We start from the raw sequence: 19,926 nt of genomic DNA on the forward strand, positions 1-19,926 counted from the left end.
AAATCTTTCTAATTTACACCCGAAACTCCGGTATAAATACCAATTCCATTTTCGCTTCCCGCCTCCGGACGTATTTCCGGCAAAACGTGAGCCTCTCACAGTTTTGATATCGATAACATGCAGCATGAATCCAATCGCGTCCATTCTTACAAATATGGTGGCTATAACGAAACTAAATTATCGATTTGGAGCTTATATAAATGATTCTTCTGAATGATTACTTCCTCGATTTATCGAATACATAGAAGTACAGTTAGCAGGCAATAGGGTACATTGGACCAATCGCATTTCGAGAAAGCATTGAATAAAGGACCTCAAATGCTTCGACAAGAAAGAAGAAGTATCATACTACTTTAAATAAAAATATTAATGTGGTTTAATTGCGCGCTGTGCGTCATTCCGAAGAAATTCCGAACATACCGAAAAAATTTATATGAAATTACCTTATTTTTACCTTTATGCACGGTAATCCTTTTTTATAGTTTCTAAACCCACATATGTAGTTATATTGTTTGCTGTCTTAGAAAAACATCACGGAAAACCATTTTATGCAACGTTGCTCCTTCATAAGTCAGCCGTTTATTGGATTTATTTTACTAACCGAGAGGCTTTCATATTTCCAGAAAAAAATTTGTATGTCGGAGAAAATAATAGATAGTGAATAGGATATAAAGGACTAATCGCGAATAGACATCGCTTTAAATAAAAGGCCTTAGCGGCTTAAATAAACTAACGCTTGCCTTCATTATTGTTTGGCAACTGAAGTTATTTTGGAAATATATATTTATTTCAGTATATAGAGGAGTTATGAGAGCCAATGGCCATATAGTCGTTCAAAAGTGTTATAAAACGCTCTTTCCAGAATACATATTATACGAAAATATTTTTACAAGTAAAACGAAAGGTAGGCAAATATGTGAAAATTTTTGGGGGAGCCAGGGCTTCAGGCAACCAATATTGAGTAAAAAGCAAATATTCATGATTTTAATGGCAAGCAATAATCATTCCAACTTTCTAATACGACTTATAATCAAAAGTTTTACTGTGCCTCACGCTTAAAACTGTAATCAAAATTTCAAAACCATGCTGATTTCGAATCGAAACATTTCATTTGAACGTAATAACCAACTAAAAAAGAAGTGTCACACGAGCTAGTGAATTCATGTGATGATGAATGATGACGCCTTTTCCCCCTGTGCTTCATCGAATACAGAATCTAGAACATAACATGAGGGCTATCTATAGATTTCCATGGATCCCGATCAAGCTATAGAATTATGAGCCTGTCGTACTCTAATGTTGTTTACCAATTAACTCCCATGATTATGCGACTGACCAATAGCCCCAAATACAATGCCGAGGGCCAGTAGTCCGACCCAATGTGTCCACGGTTAAGGCGATTGTTTACCTAAGTTAATGTTCACAGCGTTCGCAATGAAGGGGAGAATCGCTTTTGTCTAGACGTACCTTTTTGGAAGAACTCCTTGCAATGTCGCTATGAGGCCACCACCATCACCATTGACGTGGCGCTCATTTGCAAATTTATGGCCGAAAAAAGCAGTCAGCCAGGTCCATTATCCTTGCGAATCCGTCGTCACTGTTTTGCCGCTCGTCTGAGCCGGCCGAAGTTAAGCCATCGCTGTCCCGGCCAGGAAATGGATTGAACATCATTTTTTCCTATTTCTCCCTTTCTTTCCCACACACTTCCCTCCCTTCAAAACAAAACTGTCTCCCTCCTTCCCCTCTCTGCTCCACTCACTCTTTGTCCCACCCTCCGAGTATAAGTTCATGGACCACCCCTATAGTCTCTTGAGTCCCCATTTCTCCAGTCTTCATTCCTCCCAATTCATTCCCCTACCGCCTGCTTTCCCGACAAATTCTCTGCCACAATATTTCATAATCAAAGCACGCTTTTGTTTTTACGTGCAGAGAATTTTAACTCGTCCCAAATTTTACTCCCTCGACTGAGACCTTTGCCTAAAACCTAAAAATGCAAAAGTTTGGTGGGTCCGTCCCAGGTGGGGTTTTCTGCTTCGTTGGGAAAAGAAGGGGAACATTTTTGGAGGGTGAGCAAGAAGTCAAAGGGCCGATCAATCTCCACGGGGAGTTGGGATGGAGGAGGAATTTTAAGAATAGTTGCATCGATGGCTTCGGGAATCAGGGACGTTCGTACTCCAGGAACATTATTATTATTTCTTTCGTTTAAGAAGGGGTGGGGGGAAGAGGCTGGAGGGAAGTATTGTGGAGGAGGGGAGGAAATTTGGAGGGTGGGGGAATGGGAGGAGAGAGAGAGGGGTGGAAGTGATTGAAAATGCCTCGTAGGGTGGTTGAGTGTTCGTAAAATGAGAAGGGGAATGAGAGGAACTTAGGGGCGTGGAAAGAGGGAGGAATGGGTGAGGGAAAGTATGGAAGGAAAAGGGGGGGCATTCTGGATGTCCTAATGGGGACTAAGATCACGGGGAACACAGGAAATGGGAGGGACGCAAACAAGAGATCAATGGTAAGTTGTTGAGTGGTGTGTTGTGTTGACCGATGTTAGGAAAAATGGAGAAAAGCAGGAATTCAGATGAAATTTTACAAACCAGGCCCAATTGGTTTTACTCACACACACGACGCATTTGGCTACTTTATCAATCAACAAAGAAAACTTATAAAATATTTAGCCAAGTATATGTTTATTAGTGTACTTGAATGAGCAAAATTATTAATATTAAGTACTTATAATACCCATATTAATATTAAGTTTGCGTATTCAAGCGCACGAACCAATTAAAAAACATCATATTGGCAAAATGATTTAAAAATTTTCCTTATCGATTGAAAAATTATCCTAATGGGTAATATGTGTGAATATAACTAATGGGGGCTGGTCAGTAATATTTCACCTAAAATTTATCAGGATATAAATAACAAACTTTATTGGTTCTCTCATTAACAGGGACTTAATAAAGGCTTAACAGACTGACCTTCGGAAACCTTGTGGCTGGCAAGAGGGCACATTCGGATTTGGATAAATAACCTCGTCAGAATGCCATTATCATCACGTTATATCAAAGAAAATGCATTATTTGTTGAGAAAAAGAAATCTTTACGTTATATACGTTATTAACGCATTTGATATCAAGTATATGGGGGATAGCTAGATTTTATCATTTCCTCAGCCATCTCTGTATTTTTCATTAAAATAGATTAGTGGATTTTTGGTTGATTTCACATATCAGAAATATGCCATTTTGAAACGCCTATTGAAACGTTAATACTGGCTTAACCGATATTTTAAGCTAGGAGCGGCGTTATTAATTTTTGGCGCCAACTTTTTGCCGGTATTTTTACTCCTTTGCCGCCTTAATCGCTTAAGCGTCAAGAGTTAGAATTTCTTAGTAAAATTTTACCTGTTCCCTGATATTAATTTTATTTTTTCAATCAATAATTTTAACATTATTTAAAAAGTAAAAAAAAAGGTGATTACTATATTTTATTGGTAAAATACTAATTTAAAGAGAACCAATAATGAAATTTTCATGGGAAGATTTACCCTCTCATTGAGCTACTAATTGCTGAATAAGGGAACACGCAATACAAAGCATGAATTTTTGAAACGAAACGGCCAATATCATCAAAGAAACCATCTGGAGCAATGTATAAGGAAAAAATATTCTCGCAATTCCCTCTTTGACCAGTCAAAATCGTCTCCGAGCGAATATTGGTTCTGATATCCAACATCAACAACCTTAAATGTCTGTATCATGTATGTGCCTAACATGAGAGTCTCCCCTCAGCCCGATATCCGGGGTCTCGACTCACCTCTTCCAGTTGAGGGCCGCACATTGACAGTGAGAAGCATCATCAGAAGCAACAGGTCCAACAAGTCTAAGCGAGCCATTGCGAGGGCCTGTGTTGCAGCAGGGACGGTCAGCGGCCAGAAGCCGTCCACCATTCACACTCGCCGCACCGGAAGAGCAGTGGGGTAGGCGCCCACTGCGCCGACAGCCTCTTTCCACCGCCTGCCTAGAATATCCCTCACCGAGGATCGAGGGGACTTCCGCTCAGAAGACCCCGATCAATCGCAATCAGCACAGCGGGAGGACACAGTGTATATTTCCCTCTATCCTCAGCTTGGTTCTTCAATCACTGTCACTACACCAGTCCCAGACTGCTTGCCTCTCCATTCTGATCACAAAGTTTCAGTCCATTCCCTCCATCCTCCGCCATCTCTTCCTCCTTCTCATCCTCCTTTTCAATTCTATAGATCATGTGGCGAAGCACGAAGCACTGTTGAGATCGCAAGAGCGCCAGCGACTGTCGAAAGTGGCGGGTAAACAGCAGCCTGCGTGCGAAAGAGTGCCCCAGAATACAGTCGTGTTTCCTCTGTTTAGTTTTTCCCCTGAGAATTGTTTTTATTTTTCCTGCCAAATCTCGTTAAAACAAAAAACCTCGATCGAGTTCGTCGAATGGTTTCCATGATATGACCAAAACACTTTCCAGTCCTCCACTCATCGTCAGAAATCGCTTAGGTTCTTTTGCACGCCCTCGTATTTTGTTCACCGTTTGCACAAACCACGAGAAGTCCTCCGAATCCCTTCCGTTGGGGCATTGGTCTCCATGTGCGTCGGCCAACAAAAGCCTTTTCCCGTCATCACCACCACTGTGTTTTCAGCGAACGGATGTGGGGAAATGGCGAAGGAGAGGGGGGGGATGCTGTGGTGCCCACTGTCGGGCGACCACGCGGGGAATCGCCGGCGCCAAGAACGAGCCCCGGAAGGATGTTTACCTCCCACTCCTTAGTGCGATGAATATTTAATCCACTCCACTTATACTCGCCTGTATATTTCCAGACACTCTTGTGTGAACCAGTCACGATTAACTATACTTATTGTTGCTACAAAAGATATTTTCTTTCCAATGAAAATGTTCGCGGTTTATATTTATCGCTTCCTCTTCGCTTTTGCTGTTAGAGGTAGCTGAAAAATAGTTCTTTATTCTAGATGGGGAATTTTGTTTGCCTCGCGAAATATGAAGGACGTGTGATTTCAGACGGCGCCGGAGGGTCCAAAGAGGAAAATCAAAACGGCTTAAGTTTAATAATAGCGCCGGCGCATTGTCCCCCGGGATTATCTTCCTCCCTTTTAACTTGCGGAGAGCGGTTCCGCTCAGTTGCCGGCTGGGCGCGGCGAAACTTTGCCAGGTGATCGGCGGAGCGTATCGCCACAGCAAAGAAGAGACGGTTATCTCTGGTCCGTAAAAGGGGAGTCCCCGTGCGGGTGAGGTGCACCACAAGTTCACTCTCGTATCCAATTTCTCGTTTGATATCCACAGAACGTAGTGCATTCTTCACTTTCTTCGCCCTGGAGAAATCGCATCCGTGGATAGGAGGATAGGAACCGTGGAGAGGTTTACTAAAGGGCGAATACATATACTTTGGAGTAATTTCTCGCGCAAAATAATAAGAGGGAGTTAAGAAGAAGGACGCTACGATTTCACTCAGCCTTAATAGAGTTTAGCTTTCACTTTTTTTAAGGACAACACACCGGTCGCGCGAACGATTCCACCTCGATTTCAGTTTTACACGCACCCGCATTAATTTGGTCCAAAGTGATGATGCTACGTTGTTTCTTTGGGCTCGCACCGGTTGTCACCCCGAGGGAACTAGCCCAATTACCGCCGCGAAGTTGTTTAACTGCTCGTCGTCTCCTCCTATGTTGTTACGCTGGAGTACCGCGCCGCAGCGAAAGGACTTCGATGATAACAGGTCGAGGTTCATCACGCCACCGCTCGCCTCGGCCGACACAGGGCGAGTGAGTGAGCAGCCAAATGGACGAAGGCATCCCCGTTCCCGACATTCCCCTTCCTTCCCCTTTATCCCGGCGCACGCGCCGAAAACGCACAACAGCGGCGGCGGGCGATACATACGCACAGTGTCAATGTTGGGCGCGTGCTTTTGAACCGGAAAGGAAAAGAAGACAGGGTACAGACAGAGCACTCGAAACCGTCCACCATCATTGATAAAACTTTACTAGGGTCCAGCGGCGTAACATTTTCGAACCGGAGGTTACTAAAGTTTGCCCAGTCGAGAACAAGAACTCTTCTCTCATATATGTCCTTAACATAAATTCCTCTCGCTGAAGTCCGGAGGGTAACTTTTTCCGCGGATGGTAAATCGTCCAAGGGGGTAAATTTCCGGGGAACAATTTCTGAAGGGGGGTTCTTAAAAAATGGCACCATCCTTAGGATGTGCTTATTGCAGGGAGTATGAAGGCAGGTAGGAGAAGGGAGGTTTTTGGAGAGGGTGTCAGGGTAGGAGGTAGACGGCTGCCTCGGCAAGCTGGTATCCCTGAAAAAGCAATATGCATGCCGAAACATGGGGTGCGAGAGTAAGGGAAAGGTGTCATTGGGGTGGCTGCACCGGAAAATGAGCCAGGGATGTGATGCGCGGTGAATGAGGAGGGAGCGTCGAGAAAAATGCGTGGGAGTAAATTACCCGGAAGGATTGCGATGTCAGGCACGAGATTTAATAAGAAAGGATCAAAGACACTGCGGGGAGCGAAAGACGGAGACATTGCTGCCAAGGCGAACAAGATCCATTTTCAAAAGAATATACTTATATTGAGGACGGAAACAAGGAACTCGCCTGAATTGATTATCATCAAGGAATTTCTTTTGATTTCTTTCTACTTTGTTATTCCTCATGAAAGAGTTTGAGCTTGTGCCTTTTACACATAATATTACTAAGGTTTGGAACCATTGTTCCTGAATTTCCCAAGCTCCTAATCACACAAGTTTTAACTTTCATATTCAAAATAAATTACAGCTTAAGAAATAGCATCTTATTCATAACAATTTAATAACATTCACCCATGTATAAACACTATATCAATTTCTTACTGTTTTCATTTTTTATCGTCAATTCCCGTTTAAAATAATTCGTGAATACTTTCAACATGATATTTTTATTTATTCGATATATGAGTTATCTTTTAAGTCCCTTACACACGATGTCTCTTTTAAAGAACGTTTAACTTTTTTCTTACTTCGTGGATTTTATTTTTAATGTTTTTACCTACTAATGTAACGTTTCTTTGGTTTAGCTATGGATTTAACGAGTTTTAAAACTTTCTAGAAGTTTGGAATAAAAAAATTTGTGGAGTCAATGTACCTCGAGCGAGTAATTGACATGGAAAAATCGAAGCTTTTAAGTCAAATGAATGGATAATTGGTGAAAGAGATAGAGATTGTAATTTTCATCAGAAGCCGGTAATTCAACGTTTAACAAGATACCTCATTTATTACTGATGATGCAGTTGTAACGGAGCATTTACGAAATGACAGAGAAAGACCTTTCTGGAATAATACAAATAGTGATTCACCAAAGATTCAGAAATCGATCTCAATTGGGGTTATATTTGAAGCGGCAGAATAGCGCGTACGTCGGTCTTTGCATTTCCATAATGTGAAAATGAGACTGTCTTGCCTTAACCCTAAATCGGTCAATAATTCAAATTTTGAGATGAAAATATTCTTTAACACTGATGAAAATATTTTTTCGCGAGAACTCCAAGAGATGGCGGTAGTGTTCTTTGTCTTTATAATATGAATATTTCTTCCAATATAAATCGCACTAAGTTCAAATAAATACGTGGAGATATGTCATTCTAGCCAGGTTGAGTCGCGCGAGAAACATTGGCGATAAAAGGGTTAAACATCTGCGTTAGGTAATGCTGGTTGGTCGGAAAGGAAAAGGAAATATGACCAAGTCAAAATTGCGATAAAAAGAATGGACACGCAAGAGGGTCAATAACGAAACTAACTCAATTGAAGTGCGTATTCAGCGTAAACTTTGCACGGATCACAAGGCTTGAAGTGAATATTAGATTCAGGGCTCAGATAGCAGAGGCATCTAATGAGACGGAAATGGAAAGAAGGGAGAGTGCAGACAGAGTGGTGAGAGATAGGAGTCGTATGCGTGGACTTGAAAGGAAGGTTAAACTGAACCAAAATTATGACCTATCAAAAGTAGGGAAATTCTGTAGAGGGTCTAGACAAAATCAGAAGAGCGCGCAATGCATTTAACGATCATTGATGCCATCAAAATCATAATATTTCACTAAAATTTAGTCCAGGCCAATTTGACATATATTCCTACTGTCACCTTCACAATATTCTGAGTACACTCATTTCCCTAATGTATCCATTTTTCCAATTTTATACCTCCCCTACTTTTTATATGGTTTTCAGTATCATATAGCCAAATATCTAAATATTCCTGAATGTGAGAACTCAATGGATACGAAATTCGCCAAAATACCATGGGAAAAATTGAATTGTTTATTGTAATTAACTCATTACTAAAGTATTCTCACTTATTAGCAAGGGAAAAAATGTAGGTTTTTTTTAATGATTTACGTTATCTCAAGTTTTTACCACCTTGAATCTATCCAATAGTTGTAATTTAAAATGTTAGAACTCTGCGGCCTGGATGTAAATGATGTAGTCTTCACTAGTTGTAATTATAATTGATAATGATCGTAAATATAACAATTTTAAAGAAAGTATTTTATGATACAAGTATAAATAAAGTATTTTAAAACCCAATGACACCATCTCCTCCATTTGTCTCAGCCAGCCGGTAGCCCAGCCCGGTGTGCTATGCACCCAGGTGGACCTTGCTAGGCTACCGGTTGTTACCTTTTCTTCGATTCTCAATTGTGATACACAGGTTCCCAGCTTTGCAGCTGTCCACTGAGTGACTCTGGATTGCTTGGATTCAAGATTGTTTGAAATTCACAGTGAAATCATGTCATAGTGTCGATAATTAATTAATTAGATGGGGTGGGAATATGGGAATGGTGAAGGGCGATTTTCGGGACTTGGTGCTTGGATGAGGGTGATGGGGTATAATCCCATAGGGGAGATAGCAGTTTGTTTTCGGTGACTTTGAAAGATCTCTGGAACCGCAGGAGGAAGGATTTGAGAATGCTGAGATGTGGGTTTAGTTGGAGGTGTTTTTAACCGGTTGTAGCCGTGTTGCTTGTAGTGACACAATAGCGAGAATCATGGCCAAATCGCGAGATTTTCCGTGTCCGTGTGATGCTCTTGGAGTAAAAACATTGAACAAAACATAATTTAGCCTTAGTAAACAAAAGCATGAAATAAAAAAGAATATTTTTTCCACATTTGGAGACTATGCTAGGTCATTTTATATGGATCTAGTATAGCTATTGTGAACTTCTATACTGTTCTAGTTTTCATGTGGCAGTTACAATAACACAGGGTTTTTTTCAAGGGTAAACACGTAAATCAACAATTGCTGAATAAGAATATTTTTAAAATTTTTCGAAACATCGATGCATGATGAAGGAAACTGAATACATTTGGAATCAATATAATTGGCGCGCTAGTGAAAGCCTTCTCATTCGACTCTGCTCCACTAAACCTGCGCGTACCAAAAAAAATCCCTAAATAATGAGGCAAACGACATTTAAAACAGAAATATGTAGAAATATTTGACGAAAAGCGAGGTAGTACAATGCTTTTTCTATTCCGCGAAAATCATGTCACTCATCAAAACATCGACAATGTGTAGGGTTTTTTTATTATATGCTCAAGGAATCAAGTAAATCTTTCTAATTTTTTTTTAATTTGTGACGGTGGAACAATCAAATATCAGCTATGGCATAGTGAAGGAATTCGTTTTATGAAACTGGTAGTGATAAAAATTGAATCGGTGATATTATTTTAGAAATACACCCATACCGTTGGACTACAATAGCTGGTTGCTTCAGGGATGCGAGGAATAAGGAGCATAAAGCAAGGTGACGGGCAGGGGTTGACAGTTCGTAGAGTAGGCGACGAGTTTCTGTAGAGTTTTCCATATATCCCTGTCAGGGTGACATCTCACGTCCGCTTTCCCTTGTTTTCTCTTTTCTCTTCGTGATGTGCGCATGAAAATGGCTTACGACTGAACCTACTCGCTGTCATCTGACGCATTTATTTTTTTTATCTCGATCGGGGACTACCGTTACTCCTCACCCTCCCAGCCGTCACCCTGAGAAATTTCGACGACCCCTTCAGAGCATTTCATCAGTTTACTTTCACGCGTTTGTTTTGAAGAGGAAAACTTTTTGGCCTCTTTTACATTCATGACATTCCTTGAATGCTCAACGAAAGAGGCATCCAGTGTCAGAAACTAACTGCCAGCTTTTTACCTTCTCTATCGGATACGGTTAAAGAAACTCAGCCTCCCGAGAGGATTTTGTTTTATTTTTAGATTCCGTGAAGCTTTCTTTCGCATAGCGAAGTTTGCGTCACGTAAAAATCTTTCCATTCAAAAACAAGACTTATTCTCATCAAATACAATAAATAAAAAAGTACTCAAAATAGAGAAGAGAAAAATGGGTTTTTGGAAAAGGTAGACCCTCACTTCAAGAGGATATTGATGAGTGACCGAAATGTGATCGTGACTGAAATGGGATAATGAAATGGAAAACATGTTTTTCCCTTCTCATCAAAATTTCTTTTGTTTGTTCAATTTCATTGTTTACGAATTGCATTCACATTCAATGAAGTATTTCTCGAATTAAATCTCATTTATTTTTTAGCAACTCATAGGATTCAAATAATTCCCCAATAAATTCCCACCATTCATTAGATCAAAATATCACGGAAAATCATGCTGCTGACTATTATTTTTGCAATGACGTCGTGAAATTCTAGTCATCCTTGATTAATTTTCGAGTTAATTATATATCAACAGCCACTCTGTTTTTGACAGGGCTAGGATGAATTTTCTTCTAATATTTCTTTCTTCTTAAAAAAAAATGATGCATACATTTTGAATCTCGGTTCAAAGGAATATCCATTTTATATGACTATTTTGCGACGTAATTTAACTTTGGCAAAATTGATGGTTTGAAGCGTATCTTTGTGAAAGCGATTCATCCTGAAGAATAAAAAAGATGAAACTTTGCTTTCACATGGAATATTAATTCACAAATTTACACGACTATTGTTTCAGCGTAATTTTTAACGTAAAACCATTTTCGTGTAAATGTGTGAATAAATATTTCACGTGAAATCACACTTTTTTCTACTTCATTCTTCTTAACTTGGGCATGTATTTCAATTAAAGAAAAAGATTTTTTCAAAAGGATTATGGTCCACTCAGTCAAAGAATATGCACGAAGAGTGATTTTATTAAATTATTGCTTTTAATTAAGCCATCAGTAAAACAATCACCATTTTAAGTTTATTTTCAGCTGGTTTCTTTGTTTGACGCCTATTACAGTATTTCTGGTTGATATCTTCTTCATCCAATCGCAAAAGGCCTGGAAATAAAAAAAACTGTCCCCGCTGGTTGCTTTTCATCTTATTGTCTTGTTAGGAGAATCATTACTTGACTGCTCTTGGCGGGAATTAATCTAATTTTGCTACGTGACACATTGTGGGAGGGTGGGCCGCCATCTATCGGAGTTCCTGCGGAAGCTTCCACTGTCGTTGCTCGTATTTCAAATACTCTTTCGTCGATTCTAACTTTTCACGTGAGGTACGAAAGCTATTTTATCCAAAGCCATTAAATATAATAACACGTTTTTGTACCACTGAGCGTACTTTTCACCTTGGATCCAACACGTCTCAAAACGTTCTTCACATTCTCCGGGCAATATCCTGTATTTTAGGAAAAGCTCTGACAGCAAATTTGCAAAATCGGAGGGACATAGTGTTGATTTCATGCATTCCTCAGAATAGCTTTAACTTTATTCCTTGGGATGATGGTGTATGCATAAACAGTTATCAGCTCACTAAACCAAACATGGAAATATGAAAGGGAATAGGATAAAAACAATTAATACGCTGAAATTCTAAAGGAAATGCTTGAACTATAAAAATTTCCAAGTCTCTAATTTGAAACAAATTGCTTGATGGATCCTACACAGTTTTCACACTCAGCATATTAATATTTTATAGATATAGGTATGCACGAAGAATAAATTATAAGGAATAATTTGCGAAAAGGAAATATAAAAATCAGTTTTATTCTCCTATCAAATTAAATATTTTCGCTCGATTTTCTAATTGTTTTAAGTTATAACTACCTTCACTAATCGTTTTTTTATCTCATATGAAATACTATATTGAGTTTCAGGTGAAAAAAAATGTAAATGAGTCTTGAAAAGATATATATAGATTTTCATATGTACAGGGCTATTCTGTATCAGATAGCGGCTCCGCTATCACGACGAAGATGCTATTTCTGGCGCAATATTACGCCTCCCCGATTCACTATCTCATAATAGCGGCCCCCAAGCGGAATTTGGGGTCGCTTTATAGCATCGACAATAACGCCAGCATTTGGCTCGCGTTATTCCGATAGCGGCCCCTACCGGGGGCGGAGTTTTGTACACGTCCAATCATATTTCTCGATTCTTTTCAATAAACAAATGAGACACTCCGAAAACGCAGCAGGATACTCGGCAGCCCGGGAAGAAGTTAAAAATACAATTTGGCTTGTGTTTGGAGATTTTGCTCTTTTTCTATCGGATATTTTCTAGCCTGAGTAAATAAGCGTCTATATTCAAGAGTTAAACAGTCGTCGACGGAAGAATATCGCCAATTTTTGAGCTTAATATATCGGAATTTACAAGTATAATTGTCTTGAAGAGGACTTCGTCCGCTACGCACTATTCGTTCACCTACGCCTGTAATGATATTATACTCTTATGATTAGTGGTGACGAAATTATTTTTACTAGTACGTTCATCTTCAGCCACGGCTTGTTTACATCGTTTGCCTCATTGCTTGCCGTAATTCTGCGATGTCCACAGTTAATCCACAGTTGTCCACAAGGGTAATTATTTAATTATTAAACATTTTTGTCACTTGAAATCACATTTTAGGCCATTTTAAATACATTCGATTAGGAAAACAGCTGTTTTCTAGATTACGCGGATGTCATGGAATTAGGAATCATCGCGAGTGTTGTGATTGTGAACTCGTGTGACATACTTTACGGTTTCTAATACCAATTTCTCGAGCAATGATTATGGAAGTGTTATAATGTTTGCATTTTGATACCATTTCCATGTTACTTCAAACAACTTAGCGTACGTTGATATGACTCGGACTAAATATACTGCGGAATAGTGTAAATTTGTGATATGCCGCCGGAGGAATGATGTTGAAATGAAATGTATGCAGTTTTATGATGAATGATTCATTAAATATTTCTTTGTTTCGAGCAATAATTCTGTTTATTTGCCCCTTTCTTCCGTTGGAAATCACGGTAAGTACTTAATAGTATATATTTGTATGCATTGTCAATTGCAGCGGTGCTGTGTGATAGAATGCTCGCAAGGGCATTTATGAAGGTAGGAGAGATATTTTCATGTTAAATCCCATTCTCTGCTGATGAGCTTGATCATAAGTTCTGTAAGAAATTTTCGTCGTCTGCAATGCGCGGAACTGTTTTCGACCGTCATTTGTATCTTGCTCTCGGAGCTCGGAGATCTTGGATTTGTAGGTAATATCATAAAACCTAAAATTGGCTTTCGCTGACTGCTAGATAACGATGGAATAATTTAAAAAAGATATTTTAATCATTATTATGTCTAATAATAAGATATTTATAAATAACTCAATGAGTTTCTCGACTTATATTACTTGCCCTACACTAATTTTCATACCGACTACAGATTTCACGGGGGCGATATATTACGCCCCCAAAATCGGCGTAATATAACGCGATGCTATTTGCTGGATCAAAATCGATGCCATTTGAAAGAGGGAAATAGCGGCGGCGCAATAAAGCGCCCCCAATATACAGAATAGCCCTGATATAGGGAATGTCCTCAGAGACAACTCCTTTCCTTTCAGCTGTGGTTTAAAACCAGCGCAATATAACCGTAAAACATTTGTTTCACCCATGATAACCACGTTTTTGTGTAAAAATTGCAATTTTTGGCAAAATGTGTGCAAAAATCACCTGAATAATCCCGAAATGAAAGAATGAAAAGCAGAGTATTATCCAAGCTGATGATATTCAGTGAAAATTTTCATGATTTATGAGTCCAATTGCTCATGATTTTATGCAGCTGTCATTTAAACTAAAAATGTTGAAATTATACATTTACTCATTATCATTCCTAATTTTATTTAAATGTTAACAATATTGCGACAGCAATCGGAAATTTAACTTTCGGAGTTATTGATTTCATTACGCTTAAAAACATCCACATTTTTTTTTCAATTTATTCGCAATCAGCATATTTTCCGTTAATAAAAGTTCTGTTTTTCATTTTTTTAAAGCAGATTTCTACAACGTCTTCTGAAAATATTTTAGCTTGAAATTCAATACTTCTGCTTCATTCTTTTTAATTTTATTTAGTTAACCCATTAATGCCCAGAAGATTTTTTTCTAAAAATTTCACTTTTTTTGCTTAAATTATGATTAGGCATCATACCTGATGCGGGAAAAAATATTTTTAAAATCTCTAACATTTGCATAGTACTTAATCCTACACGTATCTTAAGATACATCTGGGCACTTAAGGGGTCAAAAATGCACATTATCATTTAATTGTGTTTATGCACGTTTTTTCTATATAATGCCTTCATGCCAACTACCCATGCCTTCATCAGTAGTTTTTAATACTTGAATTTGAATTATTATGCATCACATAATATAATTTTGAGTATTATTATAGTATTATAACGTGAACAATTTACATTTGCATTTTGAAATTTTACAGCAGTGTGATACTGTATCCGAGTTTTTTATACCGTATCCATCCCTGTACAACTGATACATCCAAGTCTCATCTGAAATATTTGAATCACCATTTTTATTCCTAATTGTTGTCCGGTAATTTGCCAGGAATTGATCACACAGGTCCACTCCACCCATGTGAGAATTTAACAAACAGAAGATTTCACTTTTTATGTATGCTAATAGTAATGCTAATTCTGATATAAATAAGTTGTCAGCAAATATTTTTGTACCTGGTGGTAATTTTCACTCATCCACTAGTCCTAAAAGTACATCTCCTTGACCAAGACCTGTTCTCTGAAGTTTGGCTACAGCATGATAAAGGTTGACTTGATTCGAAAATACACCATAATTTTAACCATAATATTACTCGTTTCCCTCTAATACATTGCTTGCAGCCATATCTACCATAGTAGAGGTTGATTGATTCATCCACCAAACAGTATTCTCCAGCGCTTACAATTTCGAAAGTCTAGTTCAAAACCTCAAACTAAGGTTGAACTTTATATAGCCTATCCTCTGCCATCATTCTTCCCATTATAATAATTATCTGCCAGATGCAGAAACCTTAAAATTTCTTCAAACCTGTTCCTTCACATTGACTGAGAAAGTATTTCGATGGTGCAGTCTGGAGATGACCTCCGATAAAGCCATCAACTAAGTAGACGGTGACCTGAGAGAAGCAATATTGCAAACACTTCATAAATCACTTCGATTTGTGCGTACTAAGAATGTACTAACATTTTTAACAATTGTTCATAATATTTGTCTTGAATTTTATATGCTGACAGCACTGATATTAGAGCTATTTCAGATTTGTTTCACCTCTGCTCCATCACTAAGGTACGTCTTCTCTTCTCAGCGGTAAATGGGAGCCCCTATGCTGTTTTCTTGACTTATATAGCAAGCAGTGTGCAACAAAAGTAACAAAAACGTATTTACAGAAGAGACGGTTGAAAAGTCTTTAAAGCGCAGATTCCTCCTTATGTCAGGTATATCTTTCGGAGAGTCGAATTTGAATACAAAGTACAGAGTTTTTGGTGATGGAGCGTAGTACAAAGTTTCTTTATCTATATTCACCAAAGTTGCTTATTTCATACACTGATTTCCGGCTTGCAAATTGGATATTATTGCCATGGGAAAGTTGAACGAGAAACAAAGTAATCAATCCATTCCACCGTCGGCGATACAGAATACAAGTAATGCCATGACAGTGGCAGATACATATGGGGGGCGAATGGGGAGCGCGCCCCCCTCTTACGTGGCCGCCCACATTGCCTAACAGGGCAGAACTACAATTGTAACTCTTTCATATCATAAGATGGCATTGCCTTGTATATATAATAATTATATAATATATATAATAATAATAATGCCTCGTTTATAATCATTATAAATAAAACTTTCCTAAACTTTGCACGTGACTTGATTATTTTTCATTACGATACAAGTAAAGATAGCTCAAGATATCTTTTGTGCCCCCCTTGAATTCTTTTCTGTATCCGCTACTGTGCCAGGATAGGCAACTTGATATTGCGAGTTTTTGCATTTCCAGAAATCCAATACTGACTCATTTTCTGCTTCCAATAAAGGTACTTTATCACAATTCAAATGAGGATGCACAACAATTGAGAAAATTCCTGTTTTGCTGTATTTACCTAATTGTTCAATATTATACTTCATGAAATAGTAGGAATATAAAACTGTCTTCGATCTATCACATAATTAGGTTAATAAAATTATTACTTATTCATTTAATCAATAAATAGAATGAAACATGCCTATAAGTCAAAACTTGAATTTTTAGTACCACAAGTGCCCAGACGTATCTTTAGATACGTCAAAACTTTACTGATTAGTTTTGTGATGAGCTTGAAAGAAAAATGAATATCTTTAAAAAGATAATATTCCTTATACATTTAAAATAAAACAGGTAAAAACTGGATTCAGATAACTCAATGGCTTATGTGAAAATTTAATTTTCACATGACCATAGCGTAGCGATTTCTGAGTAGTTCATGACCAGCCATGTGTAAGTAAGCATAAATATTGCAAATATTGGCTTAAATAATCTAAATCACTTATATACCATTTGAAGACTTTATTCTGTCATATTACGTAAAGAAATCGCATTAGCAACAAACCACAGAGTATTTAGTAATTTTTAAAGTGTGACGTATCTAAAGATACGTCTGGGCATTAATGGGTTAATATTATATAACAGCACGGTATGATTTCATTAAATGTCATATTAAGAAATATGAATTGCCGCATTAATGCTGGAATTGGAGATTTTGGCAACCATCAGAAAATGATTTGCTTAAAAGAATGAACGGGGAAATTCCATTGGTAAGGGCTGATGAAGGGAAGAAGGCGAAAGGGGGAAGGTTATGTATATATATTAATCAAATATATATTAATACTTATTTCCCATTTTACTGAAAATAGTACCTAATTATTTTGTATTCAAATAGCGGTAAAAATACTCTGACCTAACGGGAAATGATACTACCGTCTGCGAAAGCTTGGAAACACATTCAAACGTATTTATTATAATAATTCGTGCCACATAAGATATTTTTTACACTTACTTTTCATAAGATATACCGCATTTGATATTTGCTTACACTTACAATTCCGTGTATTTTCAATTATTTAACACTGTTCCAAACTTTGGGGAATATAATTTTGCGAGGGGCTCTAAACCATTTTAGTTCGATGTTAATTAATTCCACTTTCTAAGTTTTATCTGGCTAGTATTTTATCCAAGCCTGTTATGTTCTCACTCATTTCGATTTCGAGGGGGCTGAAATGCCGCATAATTGTTTGGATTAGAGATTTTCATGACGCATGAGAACGATTGTGAGCGATTCTTCAGAGGTTGTATTTGCGTAAAAGAATTCACGGGGGAATTTCTTTGTTGTGGGTTGGTGGAGGGTGAGATAAGAAAGGTGAGAGAAATATTTGTACCAGGGATAAAGGCATCGGTTGAGGGATACGAGCAGAGGTTATGGAATGGAAGATAAATGGAGGAATGAGAAAAACGCGAAACACATGGCAAGGAGGAGGGCGGCGAACGGATGAAGAGAAAAAGGGAACGAGAGGCGGAATTCTTGGGAAGATACGAGGGTTCGGATGGGAGGTTGAGCCCAATGAGATGATACATGGCTCATCTGCTGAAAAGTTTTCTCGAACGAGCGACATTAGGGAATCCGTGGAAATCATTGGAGTGAAGCAAAAGCATACGCGTAGGTATGACGAATGTCGTTACTGCTATCGGCAGATCTGTAGTTGGTAAAGCCATTGATGCCTTGATGTTATACATATTGCTATATTTGATGCATTAATGTACCGAAAAAGTTTTCTTAACAGTTATAAGTTGGCCGATCGACTGTTAGAGACTCATACGTGACTGTACGAAACGTTTAAAAAATAAGAATAATTTCCAATATATTTTAATTATTTTTCTAGGCAATTAATTCTTCTACAGCGTCGAGTTGATGTGAAATCAGGATTTTGCAGCGTCCGAAAAGCACAGTCATCTTCTTAAGAGGCCAGACGTCAATTAATCCTCCTACTTGATTGAAAAATTAAAGAATATTATTGACTCACTTTTTTGGATGCTATGATGTTATGATTTTTAGTCGTGTACCCCTTCTTTCAAGTATACTGATCAATACCGATTGTGTCTCTTTCAAGGTTTTTAATCCGCTTTTTCTTCATTAATTAGCTTTGACTAATTGTTTGTTGACGAATTGACGAAGTGTTTCATTCTCCAATGAGTACACCGTTGTCATTAAAGAGGGTAAAAGCAAAACTCTGAAACATAATCACCAACTCAAGGGGAGAGTTTAAAATATCTGAACTTATAACACAAACAATTTCGAAGTGAGAGATCTCAAATTTTATGCTACTACCTCTTTCTTGCTTCATTAAATCGGATGATTTTCAGCGCCGTTATTGATGGTCCTCTATTGGTATGGACGGTAAATATTCTTCTCTCATTCCTCGAGATGTTTAAAGAAATCAAATGAAAAGGATGCCCATCCTGTTTTGGCTCTCGAGGAAAATTTTTCCGCAGGCATAAAACTCCAACCTTTGTAAGGACGAGAATTCTGGTGATGCCCTTCCGAGCCTTAAGCGACCTGTTCTCAATCGATGCAGTTAATTAAAACATCTTTTATTTCCACGTCCCTTCCAATTCCGAATATTATGTACCCTGTATTCCCTTGCATTGTACGAGTTCGGCTGTTCAGGCTGCCCTTACCTACGCATACATTTCCTCTGCATGCAATGTTCATCAGTCAGTGAAACCACCTTCCTATTGGCAAATATGTCTTGGACTGACTATCCCTTACATCAAATGAAAATGCTTTCGATATACCGCATAATATTAACTTAGAATAATAAATAACACCTTTTTGGGGGAACGGAAAGTGTCAGCATTTTTAGACAAATTTAAGTGTTTAGAAGAGCAAAAATAGGAATATAGCAGTTTATGGTTTTTAACGAAACTTTTTCGTAAACGAAATCTTTTTTGTATAACACATAAAATGCTATAACTAGGCTGGACAAGTAAATGATACCAAATAACTTCCACAGTCTTCTTAGAATATCTTCAGTTTTAATTCTGAGACTTGAGCAGGATCTCTGACAGCAGAGAAAAACTTAAATAGGAAGTGAGGCGATTAGAAAATGGAAATGGCCGACTCTGTAATGAATTAACTTTTTGAAATGCTAACTATGATGGTGAAAACCTATTCATCAGTTTATCACATCACTGAATATCAGTTTCCAGAGTTAAATTTGTAGCTTAGTTTTGTTTCCATGATAAATTGTCTTAACAAATTTTGATTAGTATTCAAGTTGATCGAGTTAAACCATTTATAGCTAAAATTTGGCATTCAAAGTAACATATATGTTGAAATAATCTTTACATGATGCATTAAAGAGTCCTAGTTAGATTTGACCCTGGAAATAAAAGTTAATAGTCTTTCCTCTATATCCGCGAAAAATATCTCTTTTTGTAGCATCGAGCATGTTCAACGTAGGTGCACCAAGACGGAAGCGAATTCCTGGGAATATCCGCCTACCTAATGCGGAGGGTTTTCCTGGCCTGCCTCGCAATAATCCGAGCGGCGAGCATTTAGGAGATCCGGTAAAGATCA

At 38.1% G+C, this 19,926-nt stretch overlaps 1 protein-coding gene across 1 annotated transcript in view; it reads right to left on the bottom strand.

Moving 5' to 3' along the window:
* Window positions 1-4,593, bottom strand: part of LOC124172576 — a 73,253-nt gene extending 68,660 nt beyond the window's left edge. Inside the window, exon 1 of the mRNA XM_046552020.1 lies at window positions 3,805-4,593. Within this exon, the coding sequence (XP_046407976.1) occupies window positions 3,805-3,937 (133 nt within the window). The 5' untranslated portion in view covers window positions 3,938-4,593. The remainder of the gene's footprint in view (window positions 1-3,804) is intronic.
* Between the last annotated feature and the right edge of the window lie 15,333 nt (window positions 4,594-19,926).

The sequence above is a fragment of the Ischnura elegans genome, chromosome 1, assembly GCF_921293095.1.
Source record: "Ischnura elegans chromosome 1, ioIscEleg1.1, whole genome shotgun sequence".
Lineage (NCBI taxonomy): Eukaryota > Metazoa > Arthropoda > Insecta > Odonata > Coenagrionidae > Ischnura > Ischnura elegans.